The sequence below is a fragment of the Danio aesculapii genome, chromosome 25 (assembly GCF_903798145.1).
Source record: "Danio aesculapii chromosome 25, fDanAes4.1, whole genome shotgun sequence".
In the NCBI taxonomy this organism is placed as follows: domain Eukaryota; kingdom Metazoa; phylum Chordata; class Actinopteri; order Cypriniformes; family Danionidae; genus Danio; species Danio aesculapii.
In genome coordinates, this window is record NC_079459.1 from 2802144 (window position 1) to 2821330 (window position 19187).

General features: G+C 35.2%; 2 protein-coding genes across 2 annotated transcripts in view; both read left to right on the forward strand.

Annotated features, from left to right (window-relative positions):
- LOC130219312 (nuclear pore complex protein Nup160-like) overlaps positions 1-4095 on the forward strand; it is a 44688-nt gene extending 40593 nt beyond the window's left edge. The window contains exons 32-35 of the mRNA XM_056451683.1: positions 1798-1939; positions 2085-2210; positions 3245-3340; positions 3770-4095. Coding sequence (XP_056307658.1) covers positions 1798-1939; positions 2085-2210; positions 3245-3340; positions 3770-3853 — 448 coding nt within the window. The 3' untranslated portion in view covers positions 3854-4095. The remainder of the gene's footprint in view (positions 1-1797; positions 1940-2084; positions 2211-3244; positions 3341-3769) is intronic.
- A 3863-nt stretch (positions 4096-7958) lies between these two features.
- dnaja (DnaJ heat shock protein family (Hsp40) member A) lies at positions 7959-16505 on the forward strand. The gene is made up of 8 exons (XM_056451894.1): positions 7959-8064; positions 8581-8726; positions 10471-10645; positions 11042-11146; positions 11398-11625; positions 12933-13163; positions 14805-14905; positions 15958-16505. Exons 2-8 carry the CDS (start codon positions 8595-8597, stop codon positions 16180-16182), a joined length of 1197 nt encoding a protein of 398 aa, XP_056307869.1. The 5' UTR covers positions 7959-8064; positions 8581-8594; the 3' UTR covers positions 16183-16505.
- Positions 16506-19187: the final 2682 nt, after the last annotated feature.

Consider the following 19187-nt stretch of genomic DNA (forward strand, 5'->3'; position numbering starts at 1 on the left):
CATGCTGCGTGTTCATGGTTTTATTCTGGACTTGCCTTGATGGACCGAACAGAAGAAATTAGATTTTCACAAGAGGGCGGAGCCTCAAGGCCACGCCTACTTTCTACACCATTGACTAATGGGAGCTTAAACGTGTTTATCAGCCAGAGAGAACTTTCCAGAACATCAGAAAATAAAATTTAGTTTTTATTTATTCTTTTTTATTGTGTTAGATTTTTTTTATTTTTGTTTTATTTAAAAAAAAATTTATTTTGTTCTGATCTTATTTTATTTATTTATCTGTTGATTTATTTTGATTTAATTTTTAAATGCATTTTAGTTTTTTATTAATTTTTTGTTTGATTTTATTTTATTTTTTTGATCTTGTTTTAATTTGTTTTATTTACTTAATTTTGATTTTAATAGTTTATTTAAATCTGATTTTATTTTTATTTATGTATTGTTTATTTATTTTGTCAGTCAGTTATTTTGTTTTGATTTTCTTTCAAATTTATTTGTTGATTTATTTTTTTTATTGTTACTGTTTTTATTTTATTTTGCTATTTTCTTCAGAATTTTATAAAAATGTATTTATTCATTTTTGTATTTTTTTATTATTATTATTTTTTTATATTGTTGTTTTGTATTTTTATTTTTGTTAATTTTGATTTCATATTTTTGTTTATTGATTTATTGTTTGATTTTATTTTTGATCTTGTTGTTTTGATTTGTTTTATTTACTTATTTTTGATTTTGATAGTTTATTTTTATTTTTATTTATTTATTGTTTATTTATTTTGTCAGATCTAGTTATTTTGTTTTGATTTTCTTTCAAATTTATTTGTTTGTTTTATTTTTTATTTTGTTGTTTTATTGTTACTGTTTTTATTTTATTTTGCTATTTTCTTCAGAATTAAAAAAAAAAATTCATTTTTAATTTATTATTATTTATTTTTTTATATATTTTTTTTCATTTTGTTAATTTTTATTTCATTTTTTGTTTATTGATTTATTGTTTGATTTTATTTTTGATTTTGTTGTTTTGATTTGTTTTATTTACTTATTTTTGATTTTGATAATTTATTTAAATTTTATTTATTGTTTTATTTTATTATTTTTGATTTTATTTATTTATTGTTTATTTATTTTGTCAGATCTAGTTATTATTTTGATTTTCTTTCAAATTTATTTGTTTTATTTTTTATTTTGTTATTTTATTGTTACTGTTTTTATTTTATTTAGCTATTTTCTTTAGAATGTTTTTAAAATTTATTTATTATTTTATTTTTTTATATTGTTTTTTTTTTTTGTTAATTTTGATTTCATATTTTTGTTTATTGATTTATTGTTTGATTTTATTTTATTTTTGATTTTGTTTTGTTTAGATTTGTTTTATTTACTTATTTTTGATTTTGATAATTTATTGTTTTATTATTATTTTTGATTTTATTTATTTATTGTTTATTTATTTTGTCAGATCTAGTTATTTTGTTTTGATTTTCTTTCAAATTAATTTTTTGATTTATTTTTGATTTTGTTATTCTATTGTTTCTGTTTTTATTATATTTTGATATTTTCTTTAGAATGTTTTTAAAATTTATTTATTATTATTTTATTTTTTTATATTGTTGTTTTTTTATTTTTTTTTATTTTGTTAATTTTTTTTTCATATTTTTGTTTATTGATTTGTTTGATTTTTCTATAAAATTTAGATTTTGTTATTTAGTTTGATTTGGTTTAAGGATGCTGGACTGTGTTCATTCTTTTGATTTGACTTGAAGTATACCGCGGCCCTTTACTCTGAATCTCTCCACACAGTGCGACAGATGAAGCGTGGCGGCTTTTAGCGCATTATTTGGAGAAATTTCCATCTCACAACGCTCCGCATCATCGCTGTGTCATCAACAAACTCCTGTCACATGGTGTGCCGGTGCCTGATTGGCTGATCAATGCCTACAAGGCGAGTTCACTTTTTCTTTTCCTAGCATTGAATCCAGTAAACAGATGGTGAACGCCATGTACTACTGCTAAAATCTCTGTTGCCTTTGTCAGCATACAGCCATGATTTCCACTCTAATGTGTGTGTGTGTGTGTGTGTGTTTCAGGAGGTTGATGCTGCGGCGCTGCTGCGTCTCTATCTGAATTATGATCATCTGGAGGCCGCAGCCGAGCTCGTGCTGGAGTTTGTGGACGCTCTGCTTGGAAAAGGACATCAGTATTTTGGTATAGAGGTATGAAGATCAGGCTGTTTGTGCAGCTTTAATAGGGGTTGTTGTTTTCAGCGGGAAACCGAAAACGGGTCATTTTAGCATCGAAATACTGTTTTTGGTTTCGTTAATTTGAATTGGTTTTCTTTTGATTCATATTTTCCATTTTAAGGATTACATTTATTTTTTAGGGGTTTTCGTTTTGTGTTTTATAATAAGACCTCGGGCCTGTTTCAGTAAGGAGGTTCAACCAACTCAGAGTTTAAACTTGAACTTAAGTTTAAACTTTCTTTCTGAAATGGCGCCATTATTTCTGACATCAGATTAATTGACTTTTTACCTCTTTTAAGTTTGTCTATTAGGTCTTTTCACAATTGTAAATGTGTTTCTCAGAAATCTGAACTGTTAACTTCTTCTTTTTTCCTAAATTTTTACTTTTTTAAAAAAATTATTTTGCAGAATAAACTTGCATATTTGTGTCTCTCAGTGCTAAGAAATGTACAAAGTCAACAAAAGTCAAATCCAGGAATTGAAGTGAGGAAGAAAATCTGAATTGTTGAAAGTGAACTTCTAATCGCAGAGAATAAAGTTGCTATTATAAAGGAAATTACATGAAGTATACTTCAAATCTGGAGAATACGAGGTTAAGCTGCATCTCTGGCGAAACCAAAATAAACGAAGAAATAAATATGTATTATTAGAGAAGTCAAAACTGTCAGAAATGATGTCAAAAGACAAAGAAAAGTCTGAATAGTGAGATAAACTGAGTTAGAGAAGCAAACTGAAAACAATTGGGTCAAATTCAGGTGTAATTTTAAGAACTTGGTTAATTCTGAGAGAGAAATTCAGAATTACAACAAAAATACACACACACACACACACACACACACACACACACACACACATTTGAGTTATTTTAAATAACATTATTTAGGTCTAAATAAAATTGCCTTGATAATTTTAACAGAAAATCTGATGTAAAATAACAAAACTAAAAAACTCCTGTGTGTTTCTGAAATGCGTGAGACTGTTGTGTGTTTGTTGTCGTGTTTGTGCAGCGGCCGCTCTCAGCTACAGCGGCTCTGGTTTGGCTGCCGTACACATCCATCGATCAGCTCTTGAGAAACCTCAGCGAAAGTCAGATCAACGAGAAGGTGAACAACTCTTCACTTGCAGCACACTCAACACCAGATAATGTCATTTACAGCAAAGAGCGTCACTGGGGGGAAATGTTAGTCAGTATCGATGATCTAGCGAAGGAAGACCCACCTGTTAGTGGGTCTAAAATTTACAGGTTAATTCATTAGTAATTTTTCATGTTAGTTTGCGCAACTTGAAATAAAAGTCTTTTTTCTTTGATTCAAATGTTTAGAAACAAAATTGATTGTAAAGCTTGGCTCAAAATTGAATCAAGCTTAGTAAACAGTTTTGAGAAATGTGATTTTCCTCATCTAAGGAGACAGTAGCTGCACTTGCAGGTCTGAGAGCTGTTTTAAAGGTGGCCTTCAAGGAACTTTGTTTGCAGTAGTTGATTTTGAAACGTGACATGAGTGGGTTATTGATTTTCTCTCCTCTGTTTACAGATGTACAGGAGTCTGCAGGATAAACTGGCCGAATATCACAGACTGGTGGACCAGAGCAGCAGACACAGACTCATGGCCCGCTGAACGGGCGCTTAGGATCGACGATGCAGACGTTTTGTTGCGTTGTGTGGCGTTTTGGGGTTGTTTCATGCTGAAAACGTGTGGAATCGATGATCTGATCATGCTGGAGTTCAGTCTCTGATTAAACCACAGCTGTGTATTTTTATAAAGGCGCTGTTTAAAACATCTTAAACTTTAAATGTTGTACTCTTTACTTGAGTAATTTAAATAAGTAATGAAATAAAACTGTTTTGTTTAATAGGAAAGAGACTGATTTCTGTTATCGTGTAAACTGGACACATTTTGTTTAGTCGTGTTACCCATTAAAGGGTCAGGAAACACCAAAACACATGTTTTGAGATGTTTAACAGTCATATATGTGTCCCACGCTGCTAAAAACACTTGTAGGACACATATATTTAGCTATATAGTAGAATTCAATTCACCTTTATTTGTATAGCGCTTTTACAATGCAGAAAAATAATTGTGCAGAGCTGCAGTCTCAGTGCCGGAGGCTGGAAGCTGGCCTCAGCGAAGACTCGTCTGTCTCTGGAGCGTCACAGGAATCAGTCTCATGTTCTCCACTCCTCCATGACCACCACAGTAGCTGCTCAGGATACGGCCCGGTTCAGGATATGGAAACCTTGGGATCATCTCGTCGTTGGTCTTGGATCGAATCAGTGACTCTGCATAGTCTGAGGGCCTCGGGAAGAGTATCCCCAGGTGGAAATGGAGAATAAAGAAAATAATTAGCGTAGCTGCTGTTCATAGTGTATATCAACTAGATGCAGAACCTGTGTGGAAGCCTGCTAAGTGGTGCACTAAGTGTATGCTTTACTGAACAGATAGGTCTTTAATCTAGTTTTGAATTGGGAGAGTGTGTCTGAGCCTCGGACGTTATCAGGAAGGCTATTCCGGAGCTATAAATGAGAAGGCTCGACCTCCTTTACTCGACTTTGCTATTCTGGGTACTACCAGAAGCCCTGAGTTTTGAGATCTTAAAGAGCGAGTTGGATTGTAGCGAGACAGAAGATTGGTTAGATAAACAGGAGCTAGATTATTTAAAGCTTTATATGTAAGAAGCAATATTTTAAATTCAATACGAAATTGTTCGGAGACATGGGTTGTCAGTGTTGCATTTATAAATGTGCCGCCATGATGGTTTTGTTTCTATTTTCCCACGATGAGAGCACAGCTCGCGTGTGGACCCACATTTGTGGATTACAGTGGTCTGCTAACATGCGACAAAAGTACGTTTGTAAGGAACATTTTTCTTTTCGCATCTTTAAAAAAAGACTCAGCTCCAGGTGGTGTTGGTTGTCCTGTCTCTACAGATTTGGTAAGTGTGTGATCGGTGTTTGTTGTATGTTTATTCAGAGGCAAAGTTAGTATCGTCAGCAGTACTCTTTCAGCTTTTAAAGACAAACTTTAGTCAAAATTATTTAGTTACTAAGTTCACAGCTATATCACTACAATATTACGGACTGAAAATCCTCCTCTTCCACACAGCTCTCAGATCTGCTGTAAATTCTGCTCTCCGAATCAGTCTATCTCCTCTGCTTCTGTTGCCAGTGTGAAATCAGCTGTAGTGCACGTACTGAAACTCCCCTTTTCATGCAAACCCTTCCCTCTTTGGCCACTCCCACCTATACAAAGCTGGACTCACCCACTTTGGACGGGGTTTCGTGGGCCTTTATAGACGAATTACCGGTTTGTAAACATTCAGGATGCGCGTACAGCGAGGTTGCAGAAAAAAACTGAGCGCTAGCATTTACAGCGAGGGAATGACATCAGATGCAGTACAGAGTTTGTTGTCGTCTTAGAGATAAGTTATGTTGATTACATATTATAAACATTATTTACATAATGCTTTCAGTGTATTATAACAGCTCGTCACCCAGTGATAAGCACAGTGATTTGGCAAAATGGACGTTAAAGTGAGCGGCGTTCGTCTGACAGGTCCATTTGCGATAGCACTCTCCCAATGAATATTGGATGAGACGAAATGGCCAAGCACATAACTTTCATTGAAACTCCAAGTGATTTTACAAGAGAGAAGTTAAAGATCTACAAGTCTTTGGATGCCAACAATGTTGTTCTGAGTGGTCATGTGCAAGAAATAATGCTCCATGATGACCAGATTCAAAACTTTGTAGTGCTAAAAACCGAGGGACTGCCTAGCCAAAGACAAGGAAAGAAGAGGGAGATGTACAAGACCTGGGTAATCACCAACAAGCAAAACAACTGCATCCTGACAGCGAACTGCACCTGTACGGCAGGGTATGTGAACTTACATTTTAACATTTCGTTCTCAGCATTCAGAGTCCGCAGTTTATTTAACCATATGAAACTGTTTTTGTTGAAATTATTGCTGCAATCAAAAACGAGTAATGTGTATGATTCAGCACATTCAGAACTTACCTGATATAACATGAGAACTGCAGAGTCCAGCGTTTTCAATTAGGTCCTCACTCCGTTCAGCTCCCTTTTAGCTAAAGACGTCTGTGGTTGGCATTAAAAGCAGTGCGGTGTACGGTAAAAGTTAAGTTTTCTATTTTTCCACTTTAGATTTTGGCATCCTACCGCACAACATGACATGTTTGCTATTGCAACCGGTGTTTTTTTTTGCAACTGGGGACCCATGTGACGTCATGTGTGACATAGGTTGGTAATTCCTCTATAGGCACAAAATGTGCAGGTTTTTTTCTGTGTTGTTCAAATCCAGCGAAATTATCAATTTTAACTAGTGAGACGGAGTGTGTTGATGTTAATGACGTCACACACCCTGGATTTAAACCGCAAAGATGCTTTAATTTGTTGTTGGTGTGCTGTATGCACTGCTTTACACATCATTAATGTTAACTAAATTATTCTTTAATGTCACAATGTTCTGAGGCACTCATTTTATGTAATGTTTTTGACTAGCTGATTCTAGTACCGCGGTGGCGCAGTGGGTGGTGCTGTCGCCTCTCACCAAGAAGGTTGCTGGTTTGAGCCCCGGCTGGGTCAGCTGGCATTTCAGTGTGGAGTTTGCATGTTCTCCAAGTGCTTTTGTGGGTTTCCTCCCCCACAGTCCAAACACATGCGCTATAGGTGGATTGGGTAAGCTAAATTGTCTGTAGTGTGTATGGGTGTTTTCCAGTGATGGGTTGCAGTTGGAGGAGCGTCCACTGCGCAAAACATATGCTAGATATTTGGCGGTTCATTCCGCTGTGGCGACCCCTGAGGGACTAAACCCATAAAAAAAATATGAATGAATTATTCTAGTACTAAAATCCACCATTACATTTGTATATTTACTTTTGTGGTGATAATAACTATTAATATTATAATTATAATCATTGCCAGAATCGATTCATTAACTTATTTGTTTACATTTGTGTTTTCTCCCTAAAATAATACAGATTTAAGTGGTAAAAAAATACTTGTGACTGCAAATGTCAAAATATTATTATTAATATTATTATTATTATTAACCAAAAATATTTACTTTTAGTCATTAATTTACCAAAAAGTATTTAATATTTCCTTTAAAAAAAAAAGTAATGTGATATTCAAAGCTGCTGGAAGTAGTTTCAATTAGTTTGTTTCTTTGTTTGTTTGCAGTTATAAGTGTTTCCCTAATTAGTCCAGTCTTTTCTAATGAAATTTTCATGACCAGAAAAAATGATTGCTAGCTGGTATAAAGTCATCCCCCAAAAGACTGATCTTCCTTTGCTCAATAGTATTATATATTATAATAATGATTTTTTTCCCCCAGCAAACAGAAACACTTCTTTAATGACAATATTTCAACATGCATTTCACACTTACCTTAAGTTTTTTAAAACAGCAGCATTCACAAGTGTTTATTGTCATATATAAGCAGTAAGGAGACGAGGAAATTCATACTTTGCTGAATGCCAAGTAAGATTTGGTTTATTAAAAACAAGTATTTAACAAAATGGCCGATTAGAAAGGAAAAAAAAGTAAACAAATATCAATTATAAATAAAAAAGTACAAATCTGTGCATAATATATACATTCAGAACATATGCCAGCGTTTATAATTGCTTGAATAATGTGCAAATGTTACACTCAAATCCCATGTGAAGCGACGTGCCCTTGTTTCTGGTCCGTCGAGAAGGTTCTGGAGCGCCTGTGTTTATATAAGAGCGGGAGCGCGCACGGCGTTCATTCACTGAGAAACCAGGAGACGCGGACAGCACACCGGCTTTTACTCCGCTTTCAGTCCAGTAAGTAATATCAAACTTAGTTTACACCTAAACACAGCTGTGAGGCTTCAGATAAAACAACCTTTGCGATTATTTACGAATAAAACAGAGAGTTTTGAGTAACGTGTGAAATGTTCGTTTTCTCTTAAAGGGACAGTTCACCCAAAACTGAAACTCGTTTACTCGCTCTTTACTTTTACCAAACCTTTTTAGGCTTTCTTCTGTTGAACAGAAAAGCGATGCTTTGAAGAATGTTGGAAAAGCTGTAACGGTTGACTTGCATAGTATGTGTTTTTCCTACAAATGGAAGTCAATGGTTACAGGTTTTCAGCCTCCTTCAAAATGACTTAGTCTATCTTGTGTTCAGCAGAAATAAGGAAACTGTTTGTAACTGCTTGAGGGAGAGTAAATAACTTTCTCTTTAAGTCAGTCTTACTTTCTTTACTCTTAGCTGTTGTATTATTAACATTACAGCTTTAAACTGTTATGTGTACTGTATTAGCTGTTAATGAATATCTTGTGTTTCTGTTCACACAGTATAGTTGGTTGAGATGGTTCGGGAAACCGGCTACTATGATCAGCTCGGTGTGAAGCCCGATGCATCCCTGGATGAAATAAAGAAGGCATATCGGAAACTGGCTCTGAAATATCACCCGGATAAAAACCCCAATGAAGGCGAGAAAGTAAGTGGAGGTGCTGCTCAGTCTCAGGCTGACCCGGGATCAGGTTTCAGCTCGCCTGGTGAATGACAGCGACAGAAATGAGAGGAACTTTCTGGAGGTGTCGTTCACTGCTGAGCTATAAGGGGTTTAGGAAGCACACGAGCAATTCCAGCGTTATTGATGTGACATTTACAGTAGAAACTCAAAATATAATGTTAACATATACTTTCTCTGTGAATTTATATTGAAACATCTTTTCCTTAACTACTAACCACAGAGTTATGGCGTCAGAATAATATCAATCTGTAAACTTTTTTTATATTTCAAATGAGGAAAATAAACATGCGTTATGGATGTGACCAAAACAGTTAGCAAGTTTACAGTATACAACATACTTTGTAGAAATTCAGAGAATTAAACTGCACAACCCAAAAGAAACGATGCTTATCAGAAGGATAAGAGTCGGCTCTCTATAAAACAAACATGATTGATTTAATTTTCTTTGACATTTTTACATTTATGAGGGAAAAGCTTTGTTATGGATGTGACAGATGTGAAATCAGCTTTTGGATGACTTTGGTAAATCAAATATAATTGTTTAAAAAGATTCAGAGACATTTTTGAGTATTTTTAAAGTACTGTAGCATACAAGCCTACACAAAAAATCTTAGAAAAGCTTCGCTGTTTTGGTGAATACCATGAAAAAAAAATCAAGTTAAGTTGACATTTGCATGGAATTGCTCATATCTGAGCATTACTTTGACATTTGTTCTCACTACAAAGTGTTTTGTGTTCAGTGTTTGTTTGAACAAAGCGATATATAGTTGAAGTCAGAATTATTAGCCCCCAGTTTTTTTTTCCCCCAGTTTCCAATTAATGTAGATTTTTTTTCCCAACACATTTCTAAACATAATAGTTTTAATAACTCATCTCTAATAACTGATTTATTTTATCTTTGCCATGATGACAGCACATAATATTTGACTGCACATTTTTCAAGACACTTCTATATAGTGACATTTAAAGGCTTAACTAGGTTAATTGGGTTAACTAGGCAGGTAAGGGTAATTAGGCAAGTTATTGTATAACGATGGTTTGTTCTGTAGACTATCAGAAAATATATAGCTTAAAGGGGCTAATAATTTTGACCTTATGGTGCATAATTTTCATGGCTCAGTTAAACATCACTGAAATACATAATATAATGTATTGTTATATAATATAGTATTATTTTGTTTATATATGGCTGGTTGGTTGGGTTTATGGCTTAAAATACTTCAAATCAGTGTTTCTCATCCACGTTCCTGGAGTTCTGCACATTTTCCATGTCTCTTTAACCAAACACACCTGTTTCAGATTATCAGCTCATTAGCAGAGGGTGAAAGGCCTGTAATGAGTGTGACAGACAACGGAGCCATCCAAAACATGCAGTGCTGGTGTTCCTCCAGGAATGTGGTTGAGAAACACAGATTTAAATAATACTTTTCTTAATATTTTAAAGAAGTAAAAACATGGGAAAAATAGAGAAGGTTCTTCTGGAACAAACTTTGTGCAATAATGTGCTGAATTATCATAAATAAACTATTAAAAATGGACAGGAATTAATAAAATTTGTGAAAATATTAGTGAAATATAGTACATTTGGGAGATAATTGTAAGCAAAGGTAGCAAAATTGCCCAACATGTATAATAGTTAATTAAAACTGAATTTTAAAAAAGAAATTAATTTGGTTTGTTGTGAGTTATATTATCGTCTTTTCTCCAGTTCAAAGTCATATCACAAGCCTACGAGGTCCTGTCAGATGCCAAAAAGCGTGAGCTGTACGACCAGGGCGGCGAACAAGCCATCAAGGAGGGAGGAATGGCGGGAGGAGAGTCGCCCATGGACATCTTCAACATGTTCTTCGGTGGCGGAGGACGAATGCAGAGAGAACGGAAAGGTCAGACGCACAATAATTCACACAAAAATTAATCTAAGAAAGTCTCCAGGATCTCTCAGCAAAGAGATGTAATCTGCCTTTTTATTAAAGCTCCTATGAAAATAAAATAAAGTTTAGATGTTAGTATCGGTATTGCTAGCTTTTAGGACATCTATAAGCTAGTGTGCTTCAAAGCAGTGACGAAATTTGCGTTTAGAAAATGTAAAACTGATATAAACATTTAAAGCTTTCAGCTGAGATTACGTCAAACATCCAATAGAAAATGCACATTTCAAAGCACTTCACAGGTCCTTTAAGCTAAATATTTTAGCAGCTGTAAATATACGTAGTTCACACACTCTTCAGAGTATTCCACCTTCAGTTTGTTGGTCGTTTACATGACTTTCTCTCATTCAGGAAAGAATTTGGTTCATCAGCTCGGGGTGACGCTGGAGGAGCTCTACAACGGCTCCACCAGGAAACTTGCTCTCCAGAAGAACGTGATCTGTCAGAAATGTGACGGTGAGTGAACCCTTGATGGAACAATTGTTATAATCAGAGGTGTGCAATAATGATAGAAAATAGAAATGTTTTATTAACTTAATATAAACAGTGTTTAGCTATACGTGTGTTTAAAGGTCTGTTATGTCTACTTGCGTTTGGGTTTTGTAGTGAATTTGGAAGGAAGAGTAAGCGATAATAACCACACATCCAATATTAATATTGTTGAAGATTGAGTGTTGCTTTATTGATTTAAGATGTCCGTGTTTCAGGTTACGGCGGAAAGAAAGGCACGGTGGAGAAATGTTCGAGCTGTAAAGGCAGCGGCGTTCAGGTGCGGGTTCAACAAATCGGGCCCGGGATGATCCAGCAGACTCAGAGCATGTGCTCCGACTGCAGCGGACAGGGAGAGAGATTCAGCGCTAAAGACCGATGCAAAACCTGCAACGGACGCAAAGTCGAGCGCAAGAAGAAGATCCTGGAGGTGCACATCGACAAAGGTGCGTGAAGTTAGCTTGAAAAGTTCAGAGCTCGCCTGCACAAAAGTTAACAGTGTTTATTTTGCTAGCACACATTCTTTAGGCGAACAGTAAGTAAAAAAAAACAGTTGACAAGTTTGTTCCAATATTTGTTTACAATAATACAGGATATGAATTACATTGTCAATGAAAAAGGTACAAGAGAGAGAGAGAGAAAGAAGAAAAAAATAAAAAATAAAGAACATGATATAAACTTGAGGGTCAGACATTTAAGAGTCAATAACAGTACATAAAGTCATTACAAAATGAAATGGTTCTGGTTGCTTTCTTATTTTTAGATAATGAAATTAAATGTATATAATGACTAAATTCTTGCAAAAAAACAGGAAAATATGGTTTGGTATTGGTAAATTTGCATTTGTGGATATGGAATTTTTTTTTGCTCGCTTGTTTGGAGTGGCGCTCCTCTGATGATGTCAGTTTGATGACTTCAGCCACAATATTCTTAGCCACGCCCCTCTGTTAGTTTGCTGAAGGGAATGATGCACAAAAAGAAAGCCCCGCCCCCTGCTTAATATTCTGTTTTAGTTAAAAATACATACACATCTATATATATATATATATATATATATATATATATATATGGATGCGTGCACACATACATACATGCAAACCTACATGTACACACACATCTACATACATAAACACAAACATGCATGCACGCAACGCATACATACATATACAGACGGTACTGAAAAACAATTTAAGTCAGAATTATTAGCCCCCCTTTGAATTGTTTTTCTTTTTTAAATAATTCTCAAACAATGTTTAACAGAGCAAGGAAATTTTCACAGTATGTCTGATAATATTTTTTCTTCTGGAGAAAGTCTTATTTGTTTTATTTTGGCTAGAATAAAAGCAGTTTTTAATTTTTTAAACACCATTTTAAGGTCAAAATTATTAGCCCCTTTAAGCTATACATTTTCTGATAGTCTACAGAACAAACCATTGTGATACAATAACTTGCCTAATTACCCTAACCTGCCTAATTAACCTAATTAAGCCTTTAAATGTCACTTTAAGCTGAATACTTGCATCTTGAAAAATATCTAGTCAAATATAATGTACTGTAATCATGGCAAAGATAAAATAAATCTGATATTACAACTATTATGCCTAGAAATGTGTTAATCTTTATTCTATTAAACAGAAATTGGGGAAAATACACAGGGGTGGATAATAATTCGTGACGGCTAATAATTCTGACTTCAGCTTTATATCTGGAGTGAGTTTTTTCAGAAGTGTCCTGATAATGCTGTCGATCGCAGGTATGAAGGACGGTCAGAAAATCACATTTAACGGAGAAGGAGATCAGGAGCCGGGACTGGAGCCCGGAGACGTCACGATCATCCTGGACCTGAAAGAGCATCCGGTTTTCCAGAGGAAAGACCACAATCTGCTGATGAAGATGAAGATAAGGCTGGTGGAGGCTCTCTGCGGCTTCAAGAAGACCATCAGCACGCTGGACAACAGATCGCTGCTCATACACTCTCCTCCAGGTCAGTGTTCATTTTGTCCACTAATCATGTCATCTAAATGGAGTAAATCCTCATTTTGGGAAAACGGCCATAAAAAAATACAAAAATAAATGTTAATAAAGTGGCAAAGAGAAAAACTTTTATAGTACGATTTGGATTTTTATCTTTACATTTCAAAAATACTTCATTAATAATAAAAAAGGCACCTTTGCTTGGGGGGGAAAAAGTGTTTTGCGGTGCAGTTGCTCTTCAGTGTTTTGGCTTTCAGCAGTGAGATTTACATTACGCTAGTGTCGTCAAAAATATATATATTATCAGTAGTATTCCTGATTACTAGTGGAAAATTGTAATCTGATTACATTACTAATTTCTTCATGTAAAAAGTAATCAGATTACTTTGTATTTTTATTGGTATATTTTATATGTTATAAAAGTAACTTCAAAGTAATCTGCAGCTCTTTTAGTAATTTAATATTCACTGAGAAGCATTACAGCATCACAGCAGCTTGACGCATTTAAAAGCCCCCCCAGCCCCCCCCCCCCCCCCCCCCCCCCCCCCCCCCAAAAAAAAATAAATAAATAAAAGAGTTCTCCCTAAACTCTCATTATTCACTTGATCCAAACTTGTCTTTTTTAACACTAAAGAAAAAAACTGGATACCTTTACCCACTGACATCCGTAGTATGAAAAGGCACTGCAGTGTTTGGGTGTCGTGTGTTTGTCTGAGGTATTTAGTCTACCGAAATGTGTATATTCCAAAGTATGAAGCTGATCGGTCAGGTTTCAACTGGGTGCGCCTGGGAATTGTGAGCGCACGCGCAAAAGACACGTTATGTGAACAGCCCCATAAGCAGCTACGCTTCTCTTCACATTCAGAAAATACCTTCACTCCCGATTCTGCACAAACTATTTAAATTTAGCCCGTTTAGGCCGAGTTGGACGGTGTTTTGGGCGCCGGTATCCTCCTTGATGACGGGTATTGTCGTAGAATACCTTCTGTTCAAGTGCTGGTCCTGTTAAATGCAGTCGAAGGTTCTTTACACTGAATTTCACAGCAATATTTTTGTTTTTACGCTCAATATAATGTCGGTATTTCCACTTAAAGAAGCCACTTGACAGAAACCATTTCAGCTAGCGTTCTCCAGTCATTTTAAAGCACATTGTTATTAACTGTGATTTAAAAGAAGCATTTTTTTTCTTCCAAAATCTACATTTGTAACTTAAGTAACACAATTACGCTGACTTTAGTTATTGTATACTCCGATTACACAAATTTACAATGTAATTCATTACATTACTGCGTTCCCCAAAAATGCCTTACACCCAACTCTGGAATCGATACAGGCTTTCGTTTTCCTCACAGTATCGAATATTGGTATTTTTCTTGGTATCGTATGGAAGTCAGAAATTCCAGTATCATGACAAACGACATTATTCTTAACTAAACTAAACTTCTGACAACCGTTTAGATTTACAAGAATTTCATCTACAGGTATGTTAAGCTACTTTGACACAATCTACGCTGTAAAAGACACTACAGAAATAAAGATGTAGATGTAGAATTTGTTTATCTACGTGGTTATGCTTTAATTTTGAAATTAAATGTATGTTTTGTTCTTATAATAACGTTTTTATTTACTGTAACTGCCTGTTTTGTTTTAGGTCAGGTGATTAAGCCTAACGATCTGAAGTGTGTTCATAATGAGGGAATGCCTGTGTACAGAGAGCCCTTTGAGAAAGGCCTTCTCATCATACGCTTTGAGGTAAGTCACTTTTATTAAAAGGTTTATAGTGAGAAATTAATTTGTCAGAACTTGAATCACCAAAAAAAACAAACCTATTTGATCTTTTTTGTCATATTTATAAATATGTACGTATGAATATTCATCTTTCTGTATGAGAAAACAATACGATTTAATATTTGAATATTTCTTTGCATCTTTCGGAACCAAAAGTCCAGTTGCTTGCTCTAAAAATTAATACAATTAAAAAATAAGTAATGGTTGTATTACCTGTGGATTTTAATTGTTTATTAGCGTTTAAAAAAATATGACCTTATTTTACGTCCCTAATCCTAATGACGCATACACAAACATACATGGTTATTTTGATTAATAAGCAGCTATGTAGTAGGGTATGAAGCTGAAACTCATCGTTAATAAAACCTTTAGTGAAGAGTTTTATCTTCATATCCTACTACATTAAATGAAATTGTACATTTAAAATAAAGTGTGAGCATCCATTTGTGTAAAAATAAACATTAATAATAAACTAACTAATCAAGCTCTTCGTGTAAAGACGATAAAATATGAATATTAACATTAACAAAGATCAAGTAATGCTTAACAGAGGTGATGTTTATTGTTTACTAATGTTATTACACACGGCTGTCTGGAATACTCGATTCTGATTGGTCAGTCGCGTCATGAAATGGCGTCATTTGAAATGACCGCGAAAAAGCTTCGTTTACCGTCTGTGTGTGAATATAATACTTACATATGTATCTGCTTGTCTGTCACCCCGCGTTTTTGACTGTTTAGCGCCATCTTGTGAATGGAGTAGTTGGTCAGTGTATACTTTATCCAGTCAGTCAGTTTCATTTCTATCAGCTTTGTGTTTTGGCGCCATCTTGTGACTGAGTAATGCGCAGGTTTTTGTTTCTGTAAAATATGTTTAGTTACTTTAACACAAATTAAGTAATGCTTAGCAGATGTGTTGTACATTGTTAGTGTGTTAACTAGCTAGCGTTAACTAATAACTAATCTAAATTGACTTGTAAAGTTTGACTCTGTGTTGATTTCTGCTGTATATTCAGATTGAGTTTCCGGATGAGCACTGGCTGCCGGAGCACATGCTGCCTGATCTGGAGCGTCTGCTGCCGGTACGAGAGCACATCATGCTGACCGACGACATGGAGGAGGTGGATCTCTGCCAAGTGGACCTTGAGAGTCAGCAGAGACGAAACCACAGCACTGAAGCCTACCGTGAAGATGATGATGAAGAGCCCCGGCAGACTGGAGTCCAGTGCCAGACGCAGTGAAACACAAACACTGAGCTTCAGAAACACACTTCAGATCAACATCGGTTTCTCTTTTTATCCAGGAATAAGACTCTCCTGCAGGAAACGGACCATACTCCTGCTGGAAATCTTCATGTTCTTATTTGAATGTTGACGTGGACCTGTCACACATGGGTATTATAAGGACTGCAGGTGTTTCTAAACCTTTATGAATGTCACACAGATCATCTCTTGACAGTAGGAGTGAGGCATACTGTGTTAGTGAGTGCTCGTATTCTTCAATCCGTCCTCCCTTATTTCTGCTGAACTGACACTTAAATAAAAAGTGTACTTCTGAATGTAAATTATGCTGTGTGTGTGTGTGTGTGTGAAGGTTGTATTGGAGAACATGTGTTTGTAGATTTTCTAAGGATGTGATTCGTCTGTTCAGTTTCTTCTATTTAATGATTCAATCAAATAAAACATTCATTGTGTCCTTTTTTTGTGTATACGGTTAAAGGTGTGTGTGTATATAAGCACCCATGTAAAATGATGCGTGTCCATGTGTGTATGTATGCATGTTTGTGTTTATGCATGTAGATGTATGCCTGAGTTTGTGCTGATGTGTGCACGCATCCATATATATGCGTGTATACAAGTATGTATGCGTACATGTGTGTGCATGTATGTGTGCGTTTATGCGTGTGGATATGTGTGTTTATGTAAGTACGTGTAGGTGTGTGTATGTATGTGTGCGTTTATGTATGTATGTGTGCGTTTATGTATGCATGTGTGCGTTTATGTATGCATGTATGCGTTTATGTATGCTTGTATGTATGTGTGCGTTTATGTATGTGTTTATGTATGCATGTATGTATGTGTGCGTTTATGTATGCATGTATGTATATGCATGTATGTATGTATGTATGTACGTATGTATGCATGTGTGCGTTTATGTATGTATGTGTGCGTTTATGTATGCATGTATGCGTTTATGTATGCATGTATGTATGTGCGTTTATGTATGTATGTGTGCGTTTATGTATGTATGTGTGCGTTTATGTATGCATGTATGTATGTGTGCGTTTATGTATGCATGTATGTATGTGTGCGTTTATGTATGCATGTATGTATGTATGTATGTATGTATGTATGCATGTGTGCGTTTATGTATGTATGTATGTATGCATGTGTGCGTTTATGTATGTATGTATGTATGCATGTGTGCGTTTATGTATGTATGTATGTATGCATGTGTGCGTTTATGTATGTATGCATGTGTGCGTTTATGTATGTATGTGTGCGTTTATGTATGTATGTGTGCGTTTATGTATGCATGTATGTATGTGTGCGTTTATGTATGCATGTATGTATGTGTGCGTTTATGTATGTATGTGTGCGTTTATGTATGTATGTATGCATGTATGTATGTATGTATGTATGCATGTGTGCGTTTATGTATGCATGTGTGCGTTTATGTATGTATGTATGTGTGCGTTTATGTATGCATGCATGTATGTGTGCGTTTATGTATGTATGTATGTATTCATGTATGTATGCATGTATGTATGTATGTGTGTGTGCGTTTATGTATGTATGTGTGCGTTTATGTATGCATGTATGCGTTTATGTATGCTTGTATGTTTGCGTGCGTTTATGTATGCATGTATGTATGTATGTATGTATGTGTTTATGTATGTATGTGTGCGTTTATGTATGTATGTGTGCGTTTATGTATGTATGTGTGCGTTTATGTATGTATGTGTGCGTTTATGTATGCAGGTATGTATGTGTGCGTTTATGTATGCATGTATGTATGTATGCATGTATGTATGTATGTATGTGTGCGTTTATGTATGTATGTGTGCGTTTATGTATGTATGTGTGCGTGTATGTATGTATGTGTGCGTTTATGTATGAATGTATGCATGTATGTATGTATGCATGTGTGCGTTTATGCATGTATGTGTGCGTTTATGTATGTATGTGTGCGTTTATGTATGCATGCATGTATGTGTGCGTTTATGTATGTATGTGTGCGTTTATGTATGTATGTGTGCGTTTATGTATGTATGTGTGCGTTTATGTATGCATGTATGCGTTTATGTATGCATGTATGTATGTGTGCGTTTATGTATGCAGGTATGTATGTGTGCGTTTATGTATGCATGTATGTATGCATGCATGTATGTATGTATGTATGTATGTGTGCGTTTATGTATGTATGTGTGCGTTTATGTATGTATGTGTGCGTGTATGTATGTATGTGTGCGTTTATGTATGCATGTATGTATGTGTGCGTTTATGTATGTATGTATGCGTTTATGCATGTCTGTATGTATGTATGTGTGCGTTTATGTATGTATGTATGCGTTTATGTATGCATGTATGTATGTGTGCGTTTATGTATGTATGTGTGCGTTTATGAGTGTATGTGTGCGTTCATGTATGCATGTATGTATGTGTGCGTTTATGTATGCATGTATGTATGTATGTATGTATGTATGTGTGCGTTTATGTATGTATGTGTGCGTTTATGTATGCATGTATGTATGTATGTATGTATGTATGTATGTATGTATGTATGTACGTATGTATGCATGTGTGCGTTTATGTATGTATGTATGTATGCATGCATGTGTGCGTTTATGTATGTATGCATGTGTGCGTTTATGTATGTATGTGTGCGTTTATGTATGTATGTGTGCGTTTATGTATGCATGTATGTATGTGTGCGTTTATGTATGCATGTATGTATGTGTGCGTTTATGTATGCATGTATGTATGCGTGCGTTTATGTATGTATGTGTGCGTTTATGTATGTATGTATGCATGTATGTATGTATGTATGTATGCATGTGTGCGTTTATGTATGTATGTGTGCGTTTATGTATGCATGTGTGCGTTTATGTATGTATGTATGTGTGCGTTTATGTATGCATGCATGTATGTGTGCGTTTATGTATGTATGTATGTATTCATGTATGTATGCATGTATGTATGTATGTGTGTGTGCGTTTATGTATGCATGTATGTATGTATGCGTT